The sequence below is a fragment of the Rhineura floridana genome, chromosome 1, assembly GCF_030035675.1.
Source record: "Rhineura floridana isolate rRhiFlo1 chromosome 1, rRhiFlo1.hap2, whole genome shotgun sequence".
Classification (NCBI taxonomy): domain Eukaryota; kingdom Metazoa; phylum Chordata; class Lepidosauria; order Squamata; family Rhineuridae; genus Rhineura; species Rhineura floridana.
The window spans coordinates 849,937-868,382 of NC_084480.1; the positions used below are offsets into that span (position 1 = coordinate 849,937).

The window sequence follows — 18,446 nt, forward strand, 5'->3', positions numbered from 1 at the left end:
TGAGACTGTCCTACCTGGCAAGAGCTGATGAACTTCCAGAGCCAGAGACCTGGAAAGATATTGAAACTGTAGTCAAGCATACAACAATCAGGACACTCCTGAGTGGCGCTGCCAACAAGAAGTTGCGAGTAGAGCAACTAGAAATAAAGGCTATAAGAGCATGGAATGACAAACTGAACCAAATGTTCTTGAAAGAAGGCTTTAAAAGAGGCGAAGCAGGTAAATGCTTGTATAGCAGATTCAAGAACAACAAATGGACTTATATCTTGATTTATGTGGATGATTTACTACAGGCTTATGAGAATCCACAAGACAAGCAAGAGTTAGTAAATAATCTAAGCAAGGAAGTTGAAGTGAAATGTCTGGGCGACATCACGTACTACCTTGGAATACAAATTGAAAGAGAGGACGATGGATCCTTTCTTCTGAACCAAAAACAAAAGATTCAAGACCTACTTGAGAGTCTAGGACTGAAGGATGCACATCCAGCACCTACACCAATGGAAGTAGGATGCTTGAAACCAGACCAGAACAATCAACCCTGGGAAGACAACGAAAGGTGCAGACAAGCTATAGGGAAACTCCTGTACATCAGCACAATAACCAGACCAGATGTGGTGTTAGCAGTGGGATACCTTTGCAGAAAAACAAGCTTGCCAACCAAGAAAGACGGAAGCAGTCAAGAGAGTGGCAAGATATCTGAAAGGCACTGCAAACTTAAAACTAAAGCTATCAGCTACTTGAGATCCTAAATTTCTAGGATATGCTGATGCTGACTGGGTTGGAGACACCAAAGATCGTAAGTCAACCAGTGGAAACTTGTTCTAGTATGGGCAGTCACTTATCTGCTGGACAAATTGAAAGCAAGAGACTGTAGCACATTCATCTACTGAGGCTGAGTACGTATCAGCTGAAGATGCAAGGAAATGCTGTGGCTATGCAAGCTTCTGGGAGACTTGGGCATATCTGAACCAGAGCCTATCAGAATACTTGAGGACAACCAAGCCTGCATAAGACTCGCGGAATCAGAAGGGCAAAGTTCTCGCATGAAGCACATTGATGTGAAGTTCCACTACCTGAAGGACATAAGGGAGAAAGGACTTCTAGAGATGACCTACTGTCCAACAGAAGAGATGACAGCTGACGCATTGACCCAGCCATTGGGCAAAGTCCGACACCAGAAACTACGAGGCAAGATGCACCTTGTAGGATGAACCAAGTGCTCATTGAGAAGGGGTGTTGGAATGTATGTGGTTCAACTCCAATTTGTGGATTGAGGCTGCATGGGGTTAAAAAGGGTAGCTAGGGAGGAGACCTCTTGGTTGCTAGGCTATACCTGTCCTTTGATCTCCTGCCATCTCTCCTTTCCTGCTAGACTGATATGCAAAGGATGTTGACCACAACTCCTTCACTCCTTCCTCCTCCTTTCTCTTGAGAGGGAGAGCAGACATCTTCTCTTTGTCTCTCCCTCTCCTCCAAGCATGAGGGCAAACACTAGGCTTAGGGTTTGCATCTCCAACTTAGCTAGTTAGCTGGATGTAGGACTCTTTCCTATCAAGTATGTACTTCCAGAATAAAGTAGTTATTTCTTATTTTACAGCTTAAAGTCTCTGTCTGACTAATTTGCAGGGAAGGTGTAATCTTTAGCAAAGATTCAAACACACCTAAAGGCTCACTCAGGGCTCGTCCAAACTGACCCCGATAATCCACGTTTTCCATATTCGCTTTGTCATCTGACAGTCCCCACCAGTCTCTCCATTCCCAGTTTCACCACGCTCCAACACCAATTACCTAGAGAGGTAGTGGGCTCTCCAACTCTGGAGGGCTTCAAGAAGCAGCTAGACAGTCGCCTGTCTGGTATGCTTTGATTTGGATTCCTGCATTGAGCAGGGGGCTGGACTCGATGGCCTTACAGGCCCCTTCCAACTCGACTATTCTATGGTTCTGGGGTGTAAACAGAGAAGCCGCATCAGTGCAGTGTGCTTGTGTGTTGGGGGGGTCTTGTTCCAAATGTCCCCCTGAAAGTGCATAGCAGTCAAGTTGTTCTGGGAGTGTCAGCAAAGGCCCCCTCTTGACTGAGGCGGTCAGGGAACTTTTGCGAGCTGGGGCAGCGACCCAGTCCGTGGATATGGGGCGGAGAGAGCGAGGGAAGCACAGCGGGCAGGCAGCCTGTCCCGGCGGGCCTCCCCTTCCTCCTCCGTCTCGGAGGGGGTGCCCAGAGAGCAGATCTTCGCAAGGGGAGGGAAGGGGGGAGGGGAAGGGCTGTTTTATCCCGGAGGCCCCCACAGAGGCTCCCACTTGCTCCAATAAGACTCCCGGGTGCCCCTCCGAACTTCGCCGCGGCAGGGGAGGAGAAGAAGGGCGAGGTCGGGGCTCCCCCGGCCTACCAGCTCCCCCGCCCCCTCCTCCTCCTCCTCCTCCAGCTGCTTGGCCGGCCTGTGCTCCGGAGGCGGCCGCCGCTGCAGAGCTGCAAGTGACCGGCAGCTCGGTCGGCCAATGGGCCGCGGCATCCCCAGGCAGCCTCGTGAGCTGGGCCAATGGGGAAGGCGCGGGGGCTCCCGGCGACAGCTGGGCCTGACGTCATGGCTGCTGCTGGGCTGCCGCCGCCGCCGGAGCGCGTTGCCCATCCAAGCGGGCAGGCGGGGAGGCGGCGGCGCGGCGCGGCGCGGCTCCGGGCACAGTATGGGCCGCGCGGCGCTCGGGCGCCTCCAGCTGCTGCTCCAGCTGCTCGCCTGGCTCTGCCTGGCACGCCCGGCCGGTGAGTGGAGCGGGGGGAGGAGCGGGCTGAAGCCTGGGTGGAGGGGGGACCCCCGCCCCCAGCGCAGGGTGGGGGGTCCCAGGATCAGCCCCCCGTCCTCCTCCCGCAGGAGCCGAAACTGGCTCGGAGGCAGCGCGGGAGCGCTGTCCGGGCGCGGCGTGGTGCTGAAAGCGCGTCTCCTGCCCTCCTCCGCGCGGGGGGCGGCCCGCCGTCCTGCCGCCGCGGGAGCTGGCCTCGGCGCCGGTGCTGGGCGTGCGGGCGGGGCGGCGGGGGAGAAGAAGGCCTCGGGTCCCCCGCCGCCCCGGTAGTTCGCCGAGGAGCACTTCTTGGCGAGCCGCTGGGGCGTCCAGGGGAGCTGTCCCTGGCCCGGTGCTGAAAGAAAGCCTCGCTCGCCTGCTGGGAGAGGGCGGACCGGAGGAGCTTCCTGCAGCCGCCCAAGGTGAGGAGGGGGTCGCCAGAGCCGCCTCTTCCTGGCGCTGAGCCGGACGGACCCGATTTGCCCCCCCCCCGGGCAGAAGTCCTCTGGGGACTCCCCCGCCACTTTGCCTCTTCCTGTGTATTTTAAAATGGTTCCCGGTGCTAACAGCAGTGTGCACCCACACGCCAGGTCTCTGCCCTGAGGACATGACAGTCTGGCCCGGGACCGGGTGGGGAGTTACAGTGAAACAAACGACAGGAATAGGGGAGGGGAGGGGAGGGTGGAGGGTGGCAAGGGACAAAGGCGAGCAAATGTGGCTTAAGCTTATTTTTGTCTGAGGGGTGAAGCCAAGAGTGGTACAGGCCAGGTGAGCTCTAGGAAGAGATCTGAAGGCGCCCCCCCTTCCTCTTGTTCTTCATCGCCCTCTCCCCACCGCCATGCGATCTGCCTCAGAGATTCCCCCTCCTCCAGCACACAAAGTCCCTTTTGTCTGGAGCCTCGTCCCTTCCTGTTTTCGCTGCCTAAATTCAATCGCTGAAATAAATTACAGGTCATTAGTTGCTGGTTAAATAAATAAACTTGGCGCGTTCATTATCTCCTTCTCTAGCGGCTGCCTCTTGGAGATCTGCTTCTCTGGGTGGTTTGTTTCCCTCGCATATTTTCAGCTGACTCTCTCCCCCGCCCCTCCATGTCTTCCTCCCCTCACTAGCCAAGTAGCAGGTCATGGGGGGGGCATTTTTTTGAGACCCCACCTGGGTCACGTTTGTTGATTGTTCTCTGGATAGCCAACAGCGGGCAGCGTCAGTGGAATCTGGAATGCCTGGCTTCATAACTGGGGGGGGGGGTAGATTTAGTGATACTGTCACCAGCATCCTAGGACATTTAATTACCTAGTAAATGATGGCTTTCAGCAAGAATAATGAGATCATTTTCATGAGGAGGGAAATGGCTGGTGGAATATTATATGTGCTCCCTTGAACTTACAAAAAGTATTTTATGGCAGAGGCTGACAGCACTTACATTGATTTACAACACAGAGGCTGTGTGATGCGCAGCCTTTGTTAGAAGGGAGTCATTGCATTCCTTGCCATGTGTATCCAGCCGTATCCTCCTCTGTTTACATGCATGCCCTTCCCGGCACATGTTGCAAAGGATGTGACTGAGTTAGGGCTTCCATTCCTTTGCTTCCGTGCAGCCCCCATCCCTGGCAGTTCTTCCAAGCCTCCACCTCTGGGGGTGACTCCGGACAGCTCCTGCTGGGCTGTCCCATTACAGTCAGGTCGGTCGTCACCTGCAGGTTTCAGGGAACACCCTAATTCATGCATCTCCTCTTTGTCCCCTCTGGAGACTTTGAATACACACATCACTGCTCGCTTCTCTCTCAGCTGAAAGCAGGTTACGTGTATGTTTGCCCAGCAGATTTGAAGAAGAAAGATTTTGCCAGCAGCAGTCTTCCAGACATTGTGGGGAGGGGGCTCCAAGGGGGACTTTGGGCCCCATGCTCAGAACTCCTACCACTGTCCATGGCTGTAGGGCAGTTCCAACCAACCGGAGCCAAGGGCAACCCTTTGGCAAGTCTTCTCTTCCCAACTCTGGGTGTCCCATAGGAGGAGGTAGAGCTCAGCTGAGCCAACCCGTGACACATCCAATTCAATCGACAGGCAGCTCCATGTCTGTTGGTTGGTTGGTTTGTTATAAGTCTCTCCCAGCTCCACCAGGCGGTGCCGCTGGGAATTGAACCTGGGGCCTTCTGCGTGCGAGCCAGATGTTCTGCCGCTGAGAGATGTCCTTTCCAAAAGTTCCAGAAGGTGGTGCTAGAGGACCCTCTCTGACGCCTTGGCCACAGGCCTGAGGCAGTCTTCCTCAATCTGAAGATGTTTTCAACTAAAACTCTCATAGTCCTTGGCTGCTGGCAGTGCTGGCTGGGGCTCAAGGAGGGCGGATAAGGCAAGCCTAATGTTTCCCTCAGAGATCCATCTGGCCTCCCAGGGTATATGACATTTCTGTGAAACCACTGGGGGAGGTTGGCTGGGGTTTGGGGGTTCAGGGTCACCAATATGTAGATGGCACACAACTCTCTCCTTTCCATCTAAATCCAAGGAAGCAGTTCAAGTTTTGAATCCAAGCCTCATGTCAATAATGGGCTGGATGAGGGTGATCACCCTTAAACTTAATCCAGATAAGACAGCAGTGCTCCTGCCCCGTAGAAAGAAAAAAAAGGAAGGGAAGAGGGTTCAGCCTGTTGGCCTTCCCTTGAAGATTGTGTTTGCAGTTTGGGTGAATTCTTGGATTCAGCCCTGAACCTGGATGCTCTGATTTGGTGGTGACCAGGAGTGCTTTTCCACAGCTAATGCTAGTGCCCGCTCTTGGGTATGTCAGATCTGGCCATGGTGACACATTCCTTCATTACATCTTGTTTAGACTACTGAAATGTGCTCTCAGTAGGGCTGCCTTTGAAGAGTGTTCAGCAACTTCAGCTGGTTCAGAATGCTGCAGCCAAATTATTGGCCAGGCTGGTTATACGGAGCACATGAGATGTTAAAACACCAACTGTTTCTGGGCACAATTCAAAGTGTTGGTTATGACCATTCTAGGTCACCTCCAGGCTGTCAATCTTTTGCAGGAGGGATTCAATTGGATACCAAAAATGGCAGTTTGTGCAATTAGTGTTGTCGTTGCTGCTGGTGCTGTTCTAAAAATGACTTTTTGCAGTTAGGAGAGTGATGGGGACATGCCCTAGAAAGTGTGGGGATTGCAACAGATTGACAGGAACACAGAGAACCTCCACACAAACAAATCAAGATAAATGTTCAATAAAAAGTGGACACCATTTAACTTCTTTGTAAACTCTATGTAGGCAAACCAGGATGAATGCTCAATAAACCGGTCATCTGGAAGAGCCCATTCAAAGCGACATGAAACCAGATTATCAGGAAGAGTTGTTCTGACATGCGTGCCTGCCTCAGCTTTAAGATATTTGGGAAAGGCCTTTCTTTCTGTCCTACCAACATGTGCAGTGCGTTTATGGGTTACATATCGGGGCCTCCTCAGTGGCTGCTCACAGCTTCTGGAACTCTTTACCAAGAGAGGCCCAGCTAGTGCCCTCTCTGATGGCTCTCCCCAAGCAGGCAAAGGCATCTGTATTCAGACAGGCCTTTGGCCTCACAATGTGCTTATTATGCCTTTTGTAAACATGCTGGTCACAGCCGATTAACTGCCTGCCTCCCTCCCAGCACCCAAGAAACACACACGCACAGAGTCACAATTTGTGATTGGCTATGTCTCACACGGCAGCCATTTTGCAATAGAGCCCCCAACACTTTTCAAAAATGCCAAACATGCCTATGGGCCCAGAAAGCTGTGCCCGCATGCATGTGCGTGTGTGTGTGTGGAAAGACTGTGAGGCGGGGGGGAGAGAGATCTATCCTGCCCTGCTGATGCGCATGCACTACTCAGGGTAGCTAATATACAGTGTCTATCTCTATCTCTATTTTCAAGCATAAGCCAGTGTTTGAGACTGTGACACCCCCTCCTCTGCTTCCCACTTGCACAAAGAATTGCAGCAGGTTCCCATCAGCAAAGCAAGCAGCCCCAGAGCCTTGGTGCTTCTCTTCCACATGCCAGACATGGCAGGTGCCCCTGTCTTTGTCAGCTGCTGCTGTCTCTCCCTCGTGAGGCAGTTTGGCATCCTCTGCAGCGTAGGAGAGAAATCCCTCTCCCCCACCCACCTGCTGCCCAGGATAGCCCTGCCACTTCTGGAGATGCTTGCTTGTTCCTCCGCCTACTGGGAATGTGAGTGAACTGGGCTGTCCCTATAGCAATGAGAGGATGCCAGGCAATGCCTGCCTGTCAGACGGCAGGGGGCCTTTGGCCCCAAAGGCAGGGCCGTGTGTGTGGCTAGCTGGGGCAGGAGGCGGAGCCAGGAATTAATGGCCGTAGGGTTGCTGAATGACATGAGAGTAAAGGAGGGTCTCTTAACACAAAATGGGCATTTGCTCCTGATTGCAAGCAGCACAGCCTAAAGGTCTCTCTCTGCCTCGTTTCACTCTAAGCTTACAGCAGTAGGAGCACAGCAGTCAATGTGCCCTGCAAGTGGAGCTCCTTCTGGGGGGAGGCAGATTAGGGCAGGGACAGAGGAGTTGGCAATGCCATATCAGTCCCTCCCCCCACCCCCCCAGCATGTTCATTGCTTCGGTCTCACACAGGTACACTAGGAGTTTACCACACCCAGAAGTGTGCTGGTGGTGCCAGTGGGGCTGGGAAGGGCCAAGTGTGTGGGTTTTGTGCATCAGTCACCTCTTGGGTGAGTGGGTGAGAGTGGCACCCATTGCTAGCCTCTGATCTGCCACTTGGGGTTGGTCTAGGCACGGATGGTGTGGTGGGCAGGTGCCGAGTCCAACACTTGACAAGGTGGGGGTGAGGAGAAGTCCACATGGGGTACAAAGGCCTCACGGACTGTTGGCCCCTGTGAGCAATGTTCCGGGGAGAGGCTGCCATGAGGATTTCCCATTGCAATATCAAGGGGGAGAATAACCCTCATCTTTGTGATGGTTTCCCATGGACAGGGATTTTTTAACTTAGAAGAGCATTAGAAAACACAGTACTATGCACTCACGCACACCCCTGCAGCCTGAAGTGGTACAGTCCATTCTACCCTCTCCTTTAGCAGCTTTTGTAGTCAGAGCAGGCCTGGGAGTCCCTCAACACAAAAGATGCATCAAGTGCTCCAAGGTCATCCCAGTGGGGAGGGGAGGAACCTCCCTGGGGAGAAGCAAAGCTCCTCCTCTGCCCTGGGAGAGTGGGAAGGAGCGGTTCTGTGCCAGGTCCACTTCAAGGGCCACTGGCCACTGGGATTTTGCTGCCTTCTCCAGGCTGACCCCTCTAAGAGCTCCCTGAGAGGACCACATGGGGACAAAGGGGTGAGGGGTGGTCCCTCCCTTGAACCCCCACAGGTTGAGCCAAATGTCCCTCCATAGCCTTCTAAAAATAGTAAATATTTACTACAAAGAAACCAGCCCTAGAGAAACCAGCCCTGGACCCTTGGATTGGGATAACTATCAGCCAGTCGCAAATACCCCCTTCTTGGGGAAGGTGGGGAGAGGGCAGTGGTGGGGCAGCTGCAGGCATTCTTGGGTGATGTGGATTACTGTTCCAATCTGGGTTCAGGCCTGGCCATGGGGCTGAGTCAGCCTTGGTTGCCCTGATGGATGACCTCTATAGAGACTGGAACAGGGGGAGTGTTGCCTTGCTTCCACGTGTCAACCTCTCTGCGGCTTTCAATACTACAGGCCACAGCATCCTCCTAGACTTGCTCCGTGGAATGGGAATTGGGGGCATGGTATTACTGTGGTTCCAGCCCCACCTACGGGACTCAGTCCAAGAGTAGCATTGGATGGTTGTATGTGGGCCCCTGGCAGTTGCACTATGGGGAACCACAGGGTACCATCCTATCCCCAATGCTATTTAATATTTGCATGAAGCCCCTGGGGGGGTCATTAGGAGTTTCAGGGCCAGGTGTCATCAGTATGCTGGTGACACTCAGCTCTGCTCCTCCATAGCATCTGGATCAGGAGAGGCTGTGCAGGCCTGGGCCGGTGCCTGGATGCAGCAGTGGGATGGATGAGGGAACTCATGCTGAGTTGAATCCTGGCAAAAGGAGGTACTCTGGGCAAGTAGTTCCCGTGTCCAAGAAATTGGTCAATTGCCTGTCCTGGATGGGGTTGCGCTCCCCCTGGAGGAGCAGGTGTGCCATCTGGGGCGGCTTCTGGATCCAGCTGTGTCACTGGAGGCCCAGGTAGTCTCAGTGGCTAGAGGTGCCTTTATCAGCTGCGCTTGGTAGGAGAACTACAACCATTCCTGGACCAACAGAGCCCTGACCACAGTCGTTCAAGCACTGGTGACTTCAAAACTGGGTCACTGCAATGCACTCTCTGTGGGGCATCCCTTGCACTTGACCCAGAAACTGCAGTTATTGCAGGATGCTGCAGCCAGATTGCTGACAGGAGTGAGACCCTGTCAGCACATAACACCTCTGCTCAGAGATCTACACTGGTTACCAATTTGTTACTGGGCCTGTTCAAGGTGTTCCTATTGGTATATCAAGCCCTTAGCAGCTTGGGACCAGTTTACTTGCGGGACCACCCACCTGAGCACTTTGATCTAAGGAACAGGCATTGTTACAGGTGCCACATAATATCCATTCTGCACTTATGTATGTATTTATTTAAAATATATGTATCCTGCCCTTCTACCCTATAACAGGGCACTCAGGGCGGCTTACAAAAATAAAATCAAACACTTGTATGAAATCATTATTTTAGTGTGACAGCAGCTACACTTTGGAACTCCCTGCCTATTGACATCAGGCAGGCACCTTCATTGTATTCCTTTCAGCACCTGCTTAAAACTTTTCTGTTTAGGCAAGCATTTCCAGACACATAGATGTTGATCTGTTGATTTAGTGAGCAGTTTAAATATGTTTTAACTGCTTATTTTTAATGGATTTATTGATAATTTTAATTTTTTTAAACCACTTATTATTATTATTATTATTATTATTATTATTATTATTATTATTATTATTAATAATAAATAAAATTTTATTTCTAGGCCGCCTATCTGGCCGAATTAACGGCCACTCTAGGCAGCGTACATAGACTAAAATATAACATAGAGTAAAATATAACATATAATACAAAACAAAACCCCAGTAGTCTATAGACATCCCGAGCAGCAGATTCATGCACACATACATACACATGGTCTCTGGCCCCTTCAGCAGTTGCTGCTTTTGCAGCTGGAGAGAGACAGGGCCCCGCCCTTCCAGGCCAGGTGGAAATCAGCCAGAAATGCAGGGAGCAGGTCTTGCAGAAACTCACACAGGTAGATGGTCTCTGGCCCCTTCAGCAGTTGCTGCTTTTGTAGCTGGAGAGAGACAGGGCCCCGCCCTTCCGGGCCAGGTGGAAATCAGCCAGAAATGCAGGGAGCAGGTCTTGCAGAAACTCACACAGGTAGATGGTCTCTACTTAGAGGTCTTTACATTTCAGTGATATATAATTTTTAAAAAATAAACAAATAAATAATGTCTCAAAGCAACTTACAGTTATAAAAACGTACATGATGCAAATTTTAACGTATATCAGTAAAGATAAAGGAGCATTAATTGACTGAAAGTGCTCAACCTGCAATAACATAAAAAAGGACAACTCCTAACAGATGGGCACCGCTAGAAGAGTGGATGTCATCACACCCTATGACCCCAATTAAGAGCCAAATACCTGGGTGGGCAGGAATATCTTTGCCTGGCATCTAAAAGCTGGTCATGAGGGCACCAGTCACATCCCTTCCTCCAAGGGGGCGGGGCACCTGTGTGCCCTGCCCCCACAAACATTCAAGCCCTGAGCACAGGAGGGGGAGGGGAGGATTCCTGGAGTCCTTCCTTTTTCCTGCTAGAAAAGGTAGCTTTGCATGGTGGGGAAGTTGATGGGCTGTGGGGTTGCCTCTCTGTGGATGGAAGGGGGAGGGCACAGGAGAGGGGCACCATCAGACATATCGGTGTGTGTCTTGGCTGGCATAGGAAGCAGGCCACTGGTCCATCTAGCTCAGTATTGTCCGCAGTCCCTATTGGCAGCATCTCTCCAGGGCTTCAGGGAGTGATCCTTCCCAGCCTTACCTGGAGATGCTGCGACTGGGGACTGAGCCAGGCAGGTGCTCTGCCACTGCCCTGAAGGCCTGCCCAGTACGTGATGGAAGGCCAGTTGCCCGAGAGCAGGCAGGGCCATAAAGGACGTCCATCCCGTTTATGCATCTGAAGAAGTGGATCCCAGTCCACAAAAGCTTATTATGCCACCTGAGTGTTTTGCTTTTTAAGGAACCGCCAGGCCCCTTACTGGCACAGCGAGAGATGCAAATCAAGCTGGCTTGAGACAGCAGGGCCACCGTACCTGTGCAGGAGCTCAGAAAAGGTTGCTGGTCTCTTGCGGTGTGTTGATGCAAGAGAACCTGCACTGTCAGTAGGTGGGAGCAACTGGAGGACCAGCGATGCCCACCCCAGGGCTCCCATAACGTGGAGCGGGCAAGAACTGGGAAGGGAACCCAATGCTTCCTTGTGGGGTGGCAGGATGAGCCCCACAGAAAGAGCCTCTTCTGGCTGTGTGTCCTCTGCACTGAGCCTCCCACCCACCCTTCTCTGTTCTGCATCCAGATTTTGCCGCAGACATCCTCTCTTGCTGCCCACCGAGTATTCTTTCAGCCCCAGAGGCCAAGACTGGCCCTGCTATTGGCTTCATCCCTAGTTTCTGGCAATGGGAGTTTTGGGATTGGGGTGGTGGAGAATTCAGTGTCTGGGGAGACTGCACTTGAGGGGAGAGAAAAAAGGGCTACTTGGAGGAGGTGTTCTGTAGCCCATGCTCCTCCTCCTCCTCCCCCCCATGTTGATTCAGTGCCACCACTCCTCCTCCTCCTCCTCCTCCTCCTCTCTCTCAGGTGGCCTCTTTGTCACGGACTATTTCACCCGGACGCCCCGCAAGCTGAACCCCTTCCGTTCCTTCACTAGCATTGAGCTCTTCCATTTCCGCATCCCCGAGGACACGGTGGTGGCCGTCTGGAACCTCATCACCTTCAAAGAACAGGGTGGCACCTTTGGGGACCAGTGCCCAGACCGAAGCATCACCGTGTGAGTTGGGGAAGCAGGCTGGTGGGGGGGGGAGAATGTGTCTCAGCATCTTACATGCACAGACTCGTGCTACTCCTGTGCCCAGAACTTCCCAAAAGTGGGCAGTGCTGCATTCAGGCCATTGTCTCAGCTGCTTCCAGGGGAAACAACTGAGCAGCATTCATCCTGCCAAGCTGTTGTGTGATGTCTATATAGCTATGAGATTGGAGGATGCACAAGAGAGCTCCTGAAACAGGCCAGATAGATCTGCCCTGGACCATCATCCTTTCTTAGGTCAAATAGTCAACCAATTGCTTCTTGGAAACAGGATCTTTTGGGGAACACTCAGAGGAGGAGCAGACCCTCTCTCTCCAAGCTAATGAATGTTGTACTCCAGGCATCTGGGTGGGGGAGATTTTGAGGCAGACACAGAAGTATGTCAGTGCCTGGGTGGGTGACTGCCTGGGAGACACAGGTACGCCACTTTGGGTTCCATGACAGAAGGACGGTGGGGATGTAAATGTAAGAAAATAAACTAAAGAGAGAAGCAGAGAAGTGAATTTGGGGCTCTGTAAAAAACATCTCAGGGCTGCTGTTTCTGGAGGTCTGACCTGGGAGCAGCTGGTGAGTTTGAGTGCCCATTGGAGTGTTTAAGCTCCCTTTTACTCAGAAAAAGGGGGGGGGGAAGAGCTGAGGCACACATTTAAAACACTAAATTGAAAAGAGAGTGTAATTTATTGTAAACAATTTATAAAGCCAGTACAAACTCACTGACAAACTTCAACATGCAATGTTCAAATCAATGCCCATACATGATAAAACACAAGCGGCCAGATACGTTTTGCCAGATGCCTTCCTCAGTGGCCTTGTCACTAATAAGAGGGCAGCACATGTTGGAAGTGAGGCAAGAGCAACTCCTGTTTTGTTCTTTTGTTTAAGCTCCAGAAGGAAGATAGAGCTAGGGTCCTCCAGATGGACAGGCTTTGTTTACCTTTTACCTGTGATGCTCTGACTGACTTCCTTCTGTCGCTAGACTGTGACGCCTTTAGGGAAGCTTACCTGCCCCTCCTCCTTCCACCCTTTCCACTCCTTTGTCCTCCGGCTGACCAGGAGAGAGGAGACTCCCTTTGTCTCTGCTCTCTCCGAGCATGGGGCTGATTCCTACACCTGGGAGTTATGCCTCCAACTTAGCTAGTTAGTTAGAACTAGGTTTGCCTTTTCTATCTACTACGTATTTCTATAAATAAAGTAGCTTTTCTTATTTTACTAAGTCTCCAGTCTCAGTGATCCTGATTCAGGGTAAAAGCCTGCTTTCTTAGGCAAACGCACGCACACGTTGGCACACTCGCATTTCAACATCTGCTGTTACTCTCTGCTGCTGTGGTGCTGTTTTTAAACGAAATTAAGCAACACAACTACACACAGCGCAACAACACAAAGGGCAAGAGAGAGAGAGAGAGAGAGAGGGCAAGAGAGAGAGAGAGGGCAAGAGAGAGAGAGAGAGAGGGCGAGAGAGAGAGAGAGAGAGGGCGAGAGAGAGAGAGAGAGAGAGGGCAAGAGAGAGAGAGAGAGAGGGCAAGAGAGAGAGAGAGAGAGGGCAAGAGAGAGAGAGAGAGAGAGAGAGAGAGAGAGGGCAAGAGAGAGGGCAAGAGAGAGAGAGAGGGCAAGAGAGAGGGCAAGAGAGAGAGAGAGGGCAAGAGAGAGGGCAAGAGAGAGGGCAAGAGAGAGCGAGAGGGCAAGAGAGAGCGAGAGGGCAAGAGAGAGGGCAAGAGAGAGAGAGAGGGCAAGAGAGAGGGCAAGAGAGAGGGCAAGAGAGAGGGCAAGAGAGAGGGCAAGAGAGAGGGCAAGAGAGAGGGCAAGAGAGAGCGAGAGGGCAAGAGAGAGCGAGAGGGCAAGAGAGAGAGAGCGAGAGAGCGAGAGAGCGAGCGAGCGAGAGAGCGAGCGAGCGAGAGAGAGAGAGAGAGAGAGAGAGAGAGAGAGAGAGAGAACGAACCATATTCAACCATTCAGTACTCATTATAAATGCCTCTGGACTTCTTAAGTCAGCTGTTTGAGAGAGATGCTATAATGCCACTTACCCTTTTTGTATTTCTTTCTTAAATGGGGGCTGATAATTTTGAAATTCAAAGAATTAAAAACTCTGCATAAAAATAATTTGTAATTAAAATTTAATATAATAATAACAATAATGCAACAATTTCACCATTAATACTCACCATTTCTTCCTATGGGCATATTTTGGAAACAATGACTTTCTACCAAAATTAAATGGTCTTCATAGACACATTGCTGTGTAGTTTCAATGTCTTTTCAGTTAGATTAACATAGGCAAGTTCACTCCTGAGTCTAGAAATCTAGAACAGCTGTGGGATTGACTTCTCTAGTCCCTAAGCACAGCTGAGATTTCTCAAGGGTTTAGAGCAGCCTTTCCCAACCAGTGTGCCTCCAAATGTTGTTGGACCACAACTCCCATTTCCTGACCATTGGCCATGCTGGCTGAGGCTGATGGGAGTTGTGGTCCAACAACATCTGGAGGCACACTGGCTGGGAAAGGCTGGTTTAGATTAACCCTTATTAGTCAAACAAAGTGTTGTGACTTGAGATCTGACTTCATCTGTTCTTTGTGAAATATGTTTTATTTATTTGAAGTGTATTGTAAACTGTATATTGATTTATTGTTTTATGGAAAACAAATTGGCCTGTGTTATTTCACGTTGTCATTTTCTTGATGGTGAAGTGTCTCTGTTGGACTAGGAAGTGCTGGACTTGGCATGCCTGAAACGCTGTTGGCCTTGCTTTGAGCATATAAGCTAGGGAAGCCTCACCACGTGCCTTGACTCAAAGGTGAGGCTGCCAGTGGAGCTCTTTTGATCGCCAACAGTTCCATTTTCCTAAAGTCTGTTGTCTTAAGGCACCTGTTGCCATCTTCGGCCTTCTGAGATGGGACAGTAGTGGTATTGTTGTTGTTGTTTTGTGCCTTCAAGTTAATTACGACTTACAGCGACCCTATGAATCAGTGACCTTCAACAGCATCTGTCGTGAACCACCCTGTTCAGGTCTTATAAGTTCAGGTCTATGGCTTCCTTTATGGAAACAATCCATCTCGTTTGGTCTTCCTCTTTTTCTACTCCTTTCTGTTTTTCCCCAGCATTTTTGTCTTTTCTAGTGAATCATGTCTTCTCATTATGTGTCCAAAGTACGATAACCTCATTTTATCATTTTAGCTTCTAGTGATAGTTCTGGTTTAATTTGTTCTAACACCCAATTATTGGTCTTTTTCACAGTCCATGATATCTGCAAAGCTCTCCTCCAACACCACATTTCAAATCAGTTGATTTTTCTCTTATCAGCTTTTTTCACTGTCCAACTTTCACGTCCATACATAGAGATCGGGAATACCATGGTCTGAATGATCCTGACTTTAGTGTTCAGTGATACGTCTTTGTATTTGAGGACCTTTTCTAGTTCTCTCACAGCTGCCCTCCCCAGTCCTAGCCTTCTGCTGATTTCTTGACTATCGTCTGCATTTTGGTTAATGACTGTGCCAAAGTATTGATAATCCTTGACAAGTTCAATGTCCTCATTGTCAACTGTAAAGTTCCATAAATCTTCTGTTGTCATTACTTTAGTCTTCTTGACGTTCAGCTGTAGTCCTGCTTTTGTGCTTTCCTCTTTAACTTTCATCAGCATTCGTTTCAAATCATTCCTGGTTTCTGCTAGTAGTATGGTATCGTCTGCATATCTTAAATTATTGATGTTTCTCCCTCCAGTTTTTACACCTCCTTCATCTTGGTCCAATCCCGCTTTCCATATGATATGTTCTGCATATAGATTAAATAAATAGGGTGATAAAATACACCCCTGTCTCACACCCTTTCCGACAGGGAACCAATCGGTTCCTCCATATTTTGTCCTTACAATAGCCTCTTGTTCAGAGTATAGGTTGCGCATCAGGACAATCAGATGCTGTGGCACCCCCATTTCTTTCAAAGCATTCCATAGTTTTTCATGATCTACATAATCAAAGGCTTTGCTGTAATCTATAAAGCACAGGGTGATTTTCTTCTGAAATTCCTTGCTCCATTCCATTATCCAACATATGTTTGCAATATGAACTCTGGTACCTCTTCCCTTTCTAAATCCAGCTTGGACGTCTGGCATTTCTCTGTGGTGAGAGCCTTTGTTGTAGAACCTTTTTTTTGTGTATAAACTTTATTTGTTTTCTCTACCAGTATCTCCACTCCACATCACAACAAGATTTCTTATACATAACAATCAGATGTAAACAAATATAAACAATTTTTCACAAAAGTAAACAAAGAAACAGAATCTCTCAAGATACATGTCCAAAACCATATTCATAATTTTGTGTAGTTAATTCCCCATATAAAAACTGCAGCAACTATACATGTTTCCAATACTGCCAGGTTTCCATGGACGAGCAATGGGTAAATGAATCTACGGAAGTATGTTCAATAAATGAGTGCCACGCTAAATAAAGAGAGTCCAGTATTTCTTCTCCCAGTCTTAGCTTCAGTTCCTTTGTACGTTTTTCCATTACGGCAATATTCCATAAGGAATTATATCACTGTTTGACTGAGAGACTTTTTGCTGTTTCTCATTGCGATGCGATAGTCAACTTTGCTGCCAAGGTCATATAAATGATTAGTTCTTTAGAGAGCAGTTTCGCATGTGCATCATTAAAAAAGTTTAGTAACAATAGTTTTTGTCCCATTCCCGTCCATTTTAATTCACTCATGCCAAGTATTGTAATGTTGATATGTTCCATTTCTTGCTTGACAATTTCTAACTTTTCCTGGTTCATGCTTCTCACATTCCATGTTCCTATTGTGTACATCGTACAACTCTGGACTCTCCTTTCACATCTGTGCGCATCAGCCTCTGGGCTTCCTTTCAGCTTTGACCCAGCTGCGTCATTAGTCACAGCACTACTCGTACTTGTCCTTTGTTCTTCCCCAGTAGCTCATTGAGTCCCTTCTGACCTGGGGGGTCTCATCTTCCAGCACTATCTCGTGTTGCATTTTGATACTCTGTTCATAGGGTTTTTGTGGTAAGAGGTATTCAGAGGTGGTTTACCATTGCCTTCCTCTGAGTTTGGATGCATCTTAGTCTGGTGTTTCCGCTTTGACCATTCCGCCTTGGGTGCCCCTGCTAGGAGTCTAGCCTCTTGGTCTAGACTCCTGACGGCATTGCTCTCAGCTTCTTCAACACTCTCAAACCCCCTCACCACATTAAGGTGTGCATCCTAGACGGGGAGTGGTATTTTAATTTCATTAATATTTAAATTTGGCTCCCTCTTTGCTGCCCCAAAGCCTTCAAAGTGGGCTTTTTTTTTTTTTGGTCTCACACCAGTGTTCACTTCCCTCCAGGACCCACAGGTGACTCCTGTGAGGTTCACATGGGGACCTGGCCCCAGCCCAGCCCCCGCCTCTCTGGCCAGGCCAAGTGTGGAAGAGTAATTGGTAAAGTGGCCGTCTGTTGCCTGGAATGTTTGCTGAGCTATCCAGATATGAAACAATCTCCCACATTAGTCATCTTTTTGTTCCTTCAGTAGGAAGCGGCACGCACACACACACACAACCATGCTGAAAATTAATATTAATAACCCCAGCATTGAAATGAAATTTTGTAAGAATAAGTGGAAGGAAGAACCAGTTGCACGATGGCTCCAAGGCAACCAGAGGGCTGCTCCTCCCCCCTCTCCATCTGCTCCCCCTCAGAAGAAAATGAGCTGCTACAGGATGGAAAAATCTCCTCCTGCCAAGCCCCAGCAAGCCTGAAGCCGTGCCTGCCTCCAGCTCCCTCTTCAGGGGGAGGCAGGAAGCCCTGTGGGGGGAAAGACCCACCCCACAAGTCCCCCACCCCAGCAGCAGGATCCCAGGCCTCCTCTCTGCCACCCTGGTTCTCCCTGTGGGCAAAAAACAAGCCAGGCCGGCAGAGCAGGAAGTGGGGGAGGGAGATTTGGGCATGGCAGTGAAGTCGGAACTGCATGTTGGCACCACACCAGGGTGGCCCCCAGCCATCAGTGGAACCTGCCACAGCGGTTCTGCAGTGCCCCATATTGTTGAGTGAGATGGGAGGGGAGAGAGAGGCAGGGGGAGGAAGAGGCAGGCGTAGAGAGCAGTGGGGGAGGGCAACATGCATGCCACCGTGCCATCCCCCCTGGTTAATAGGCCACTGCTGCCACCGGCACACCAAAAGGACCCCCTCCCTCCTTCTCCTCCTCCTCCTCCTCCAGCAATGACTGTCTGCAAACAAACAAACCTATCCACTCTTTGTCCTGAGGCTGTGATGGGCAGGCTGCAGCACCATGAACCACAGAAAGGCACTGCAAAAACGGCTGTTCCTCCACAGAGGGATGGGAGGACGCAGACAGTGGTCAGATATGTTAAAGAGGAGAGCTGGAAGTTGTTCCCTGTATTGGCTGAGGGCAGGCCAAGGAGCAGCCGGTCCACTGGCAGACTGGCAAAGAGGGGGGAGCAGTTCCTTTGGAAAAGAGAGGATCTGCAGAAGCCTGCGACTAGCTTGGCCGGGGGGGGGGGGCAGGGGCCAGGACAGGCTTGGCCTCGCTCTCCTGGGAGGCCCCCAGTAAGAGG

At 50.3% G+C, this 18,446-nt stretch overlaps 2 protein-coding genes across 2 annotated transcripts in view; one reads left to right on the forward strand and one right to left on the reverse strand.

Moving 5' to 3' along the window:
• The window catches only part of FAM221B (family with sequence similarity 221 member B), a 32,959-nt gene extending 22,463 nt beyond the window's left edge, over nucleotides 1-10,496 (reverse strand). Inside the window, exon 1 of the mRNA XM_061607343.1 lies at nucleotides 10,454-10,496. The gene's annotated coding sequence lies outside the window, so the exon portion shown is untranslated. The remainder of the gene's footprint in view (nucleotides 1-10,453) is intronic.
• The window catches only part of TMEM8B (transmembrane protein 8B), a 35,986-nt gene continuing 20,222 nt past the window's right edge, over nucleotides 2,683-18,446 (forward strand). The window contains exons 1-2 of the mRNA XM_061607340.1: nucleotides 2,683-2,758; nucleotides 11,661-11,850. Of these exons, the coding sequence (XP_061463324.1) occupies nucleotides 2,683-2,758; nucleotides 11,661-11,850 (266 nt within the window). The remainder of the gene's footprint in view (nucleotides 2,759-11,660; nucleotides 11,851-18,446) is intronic.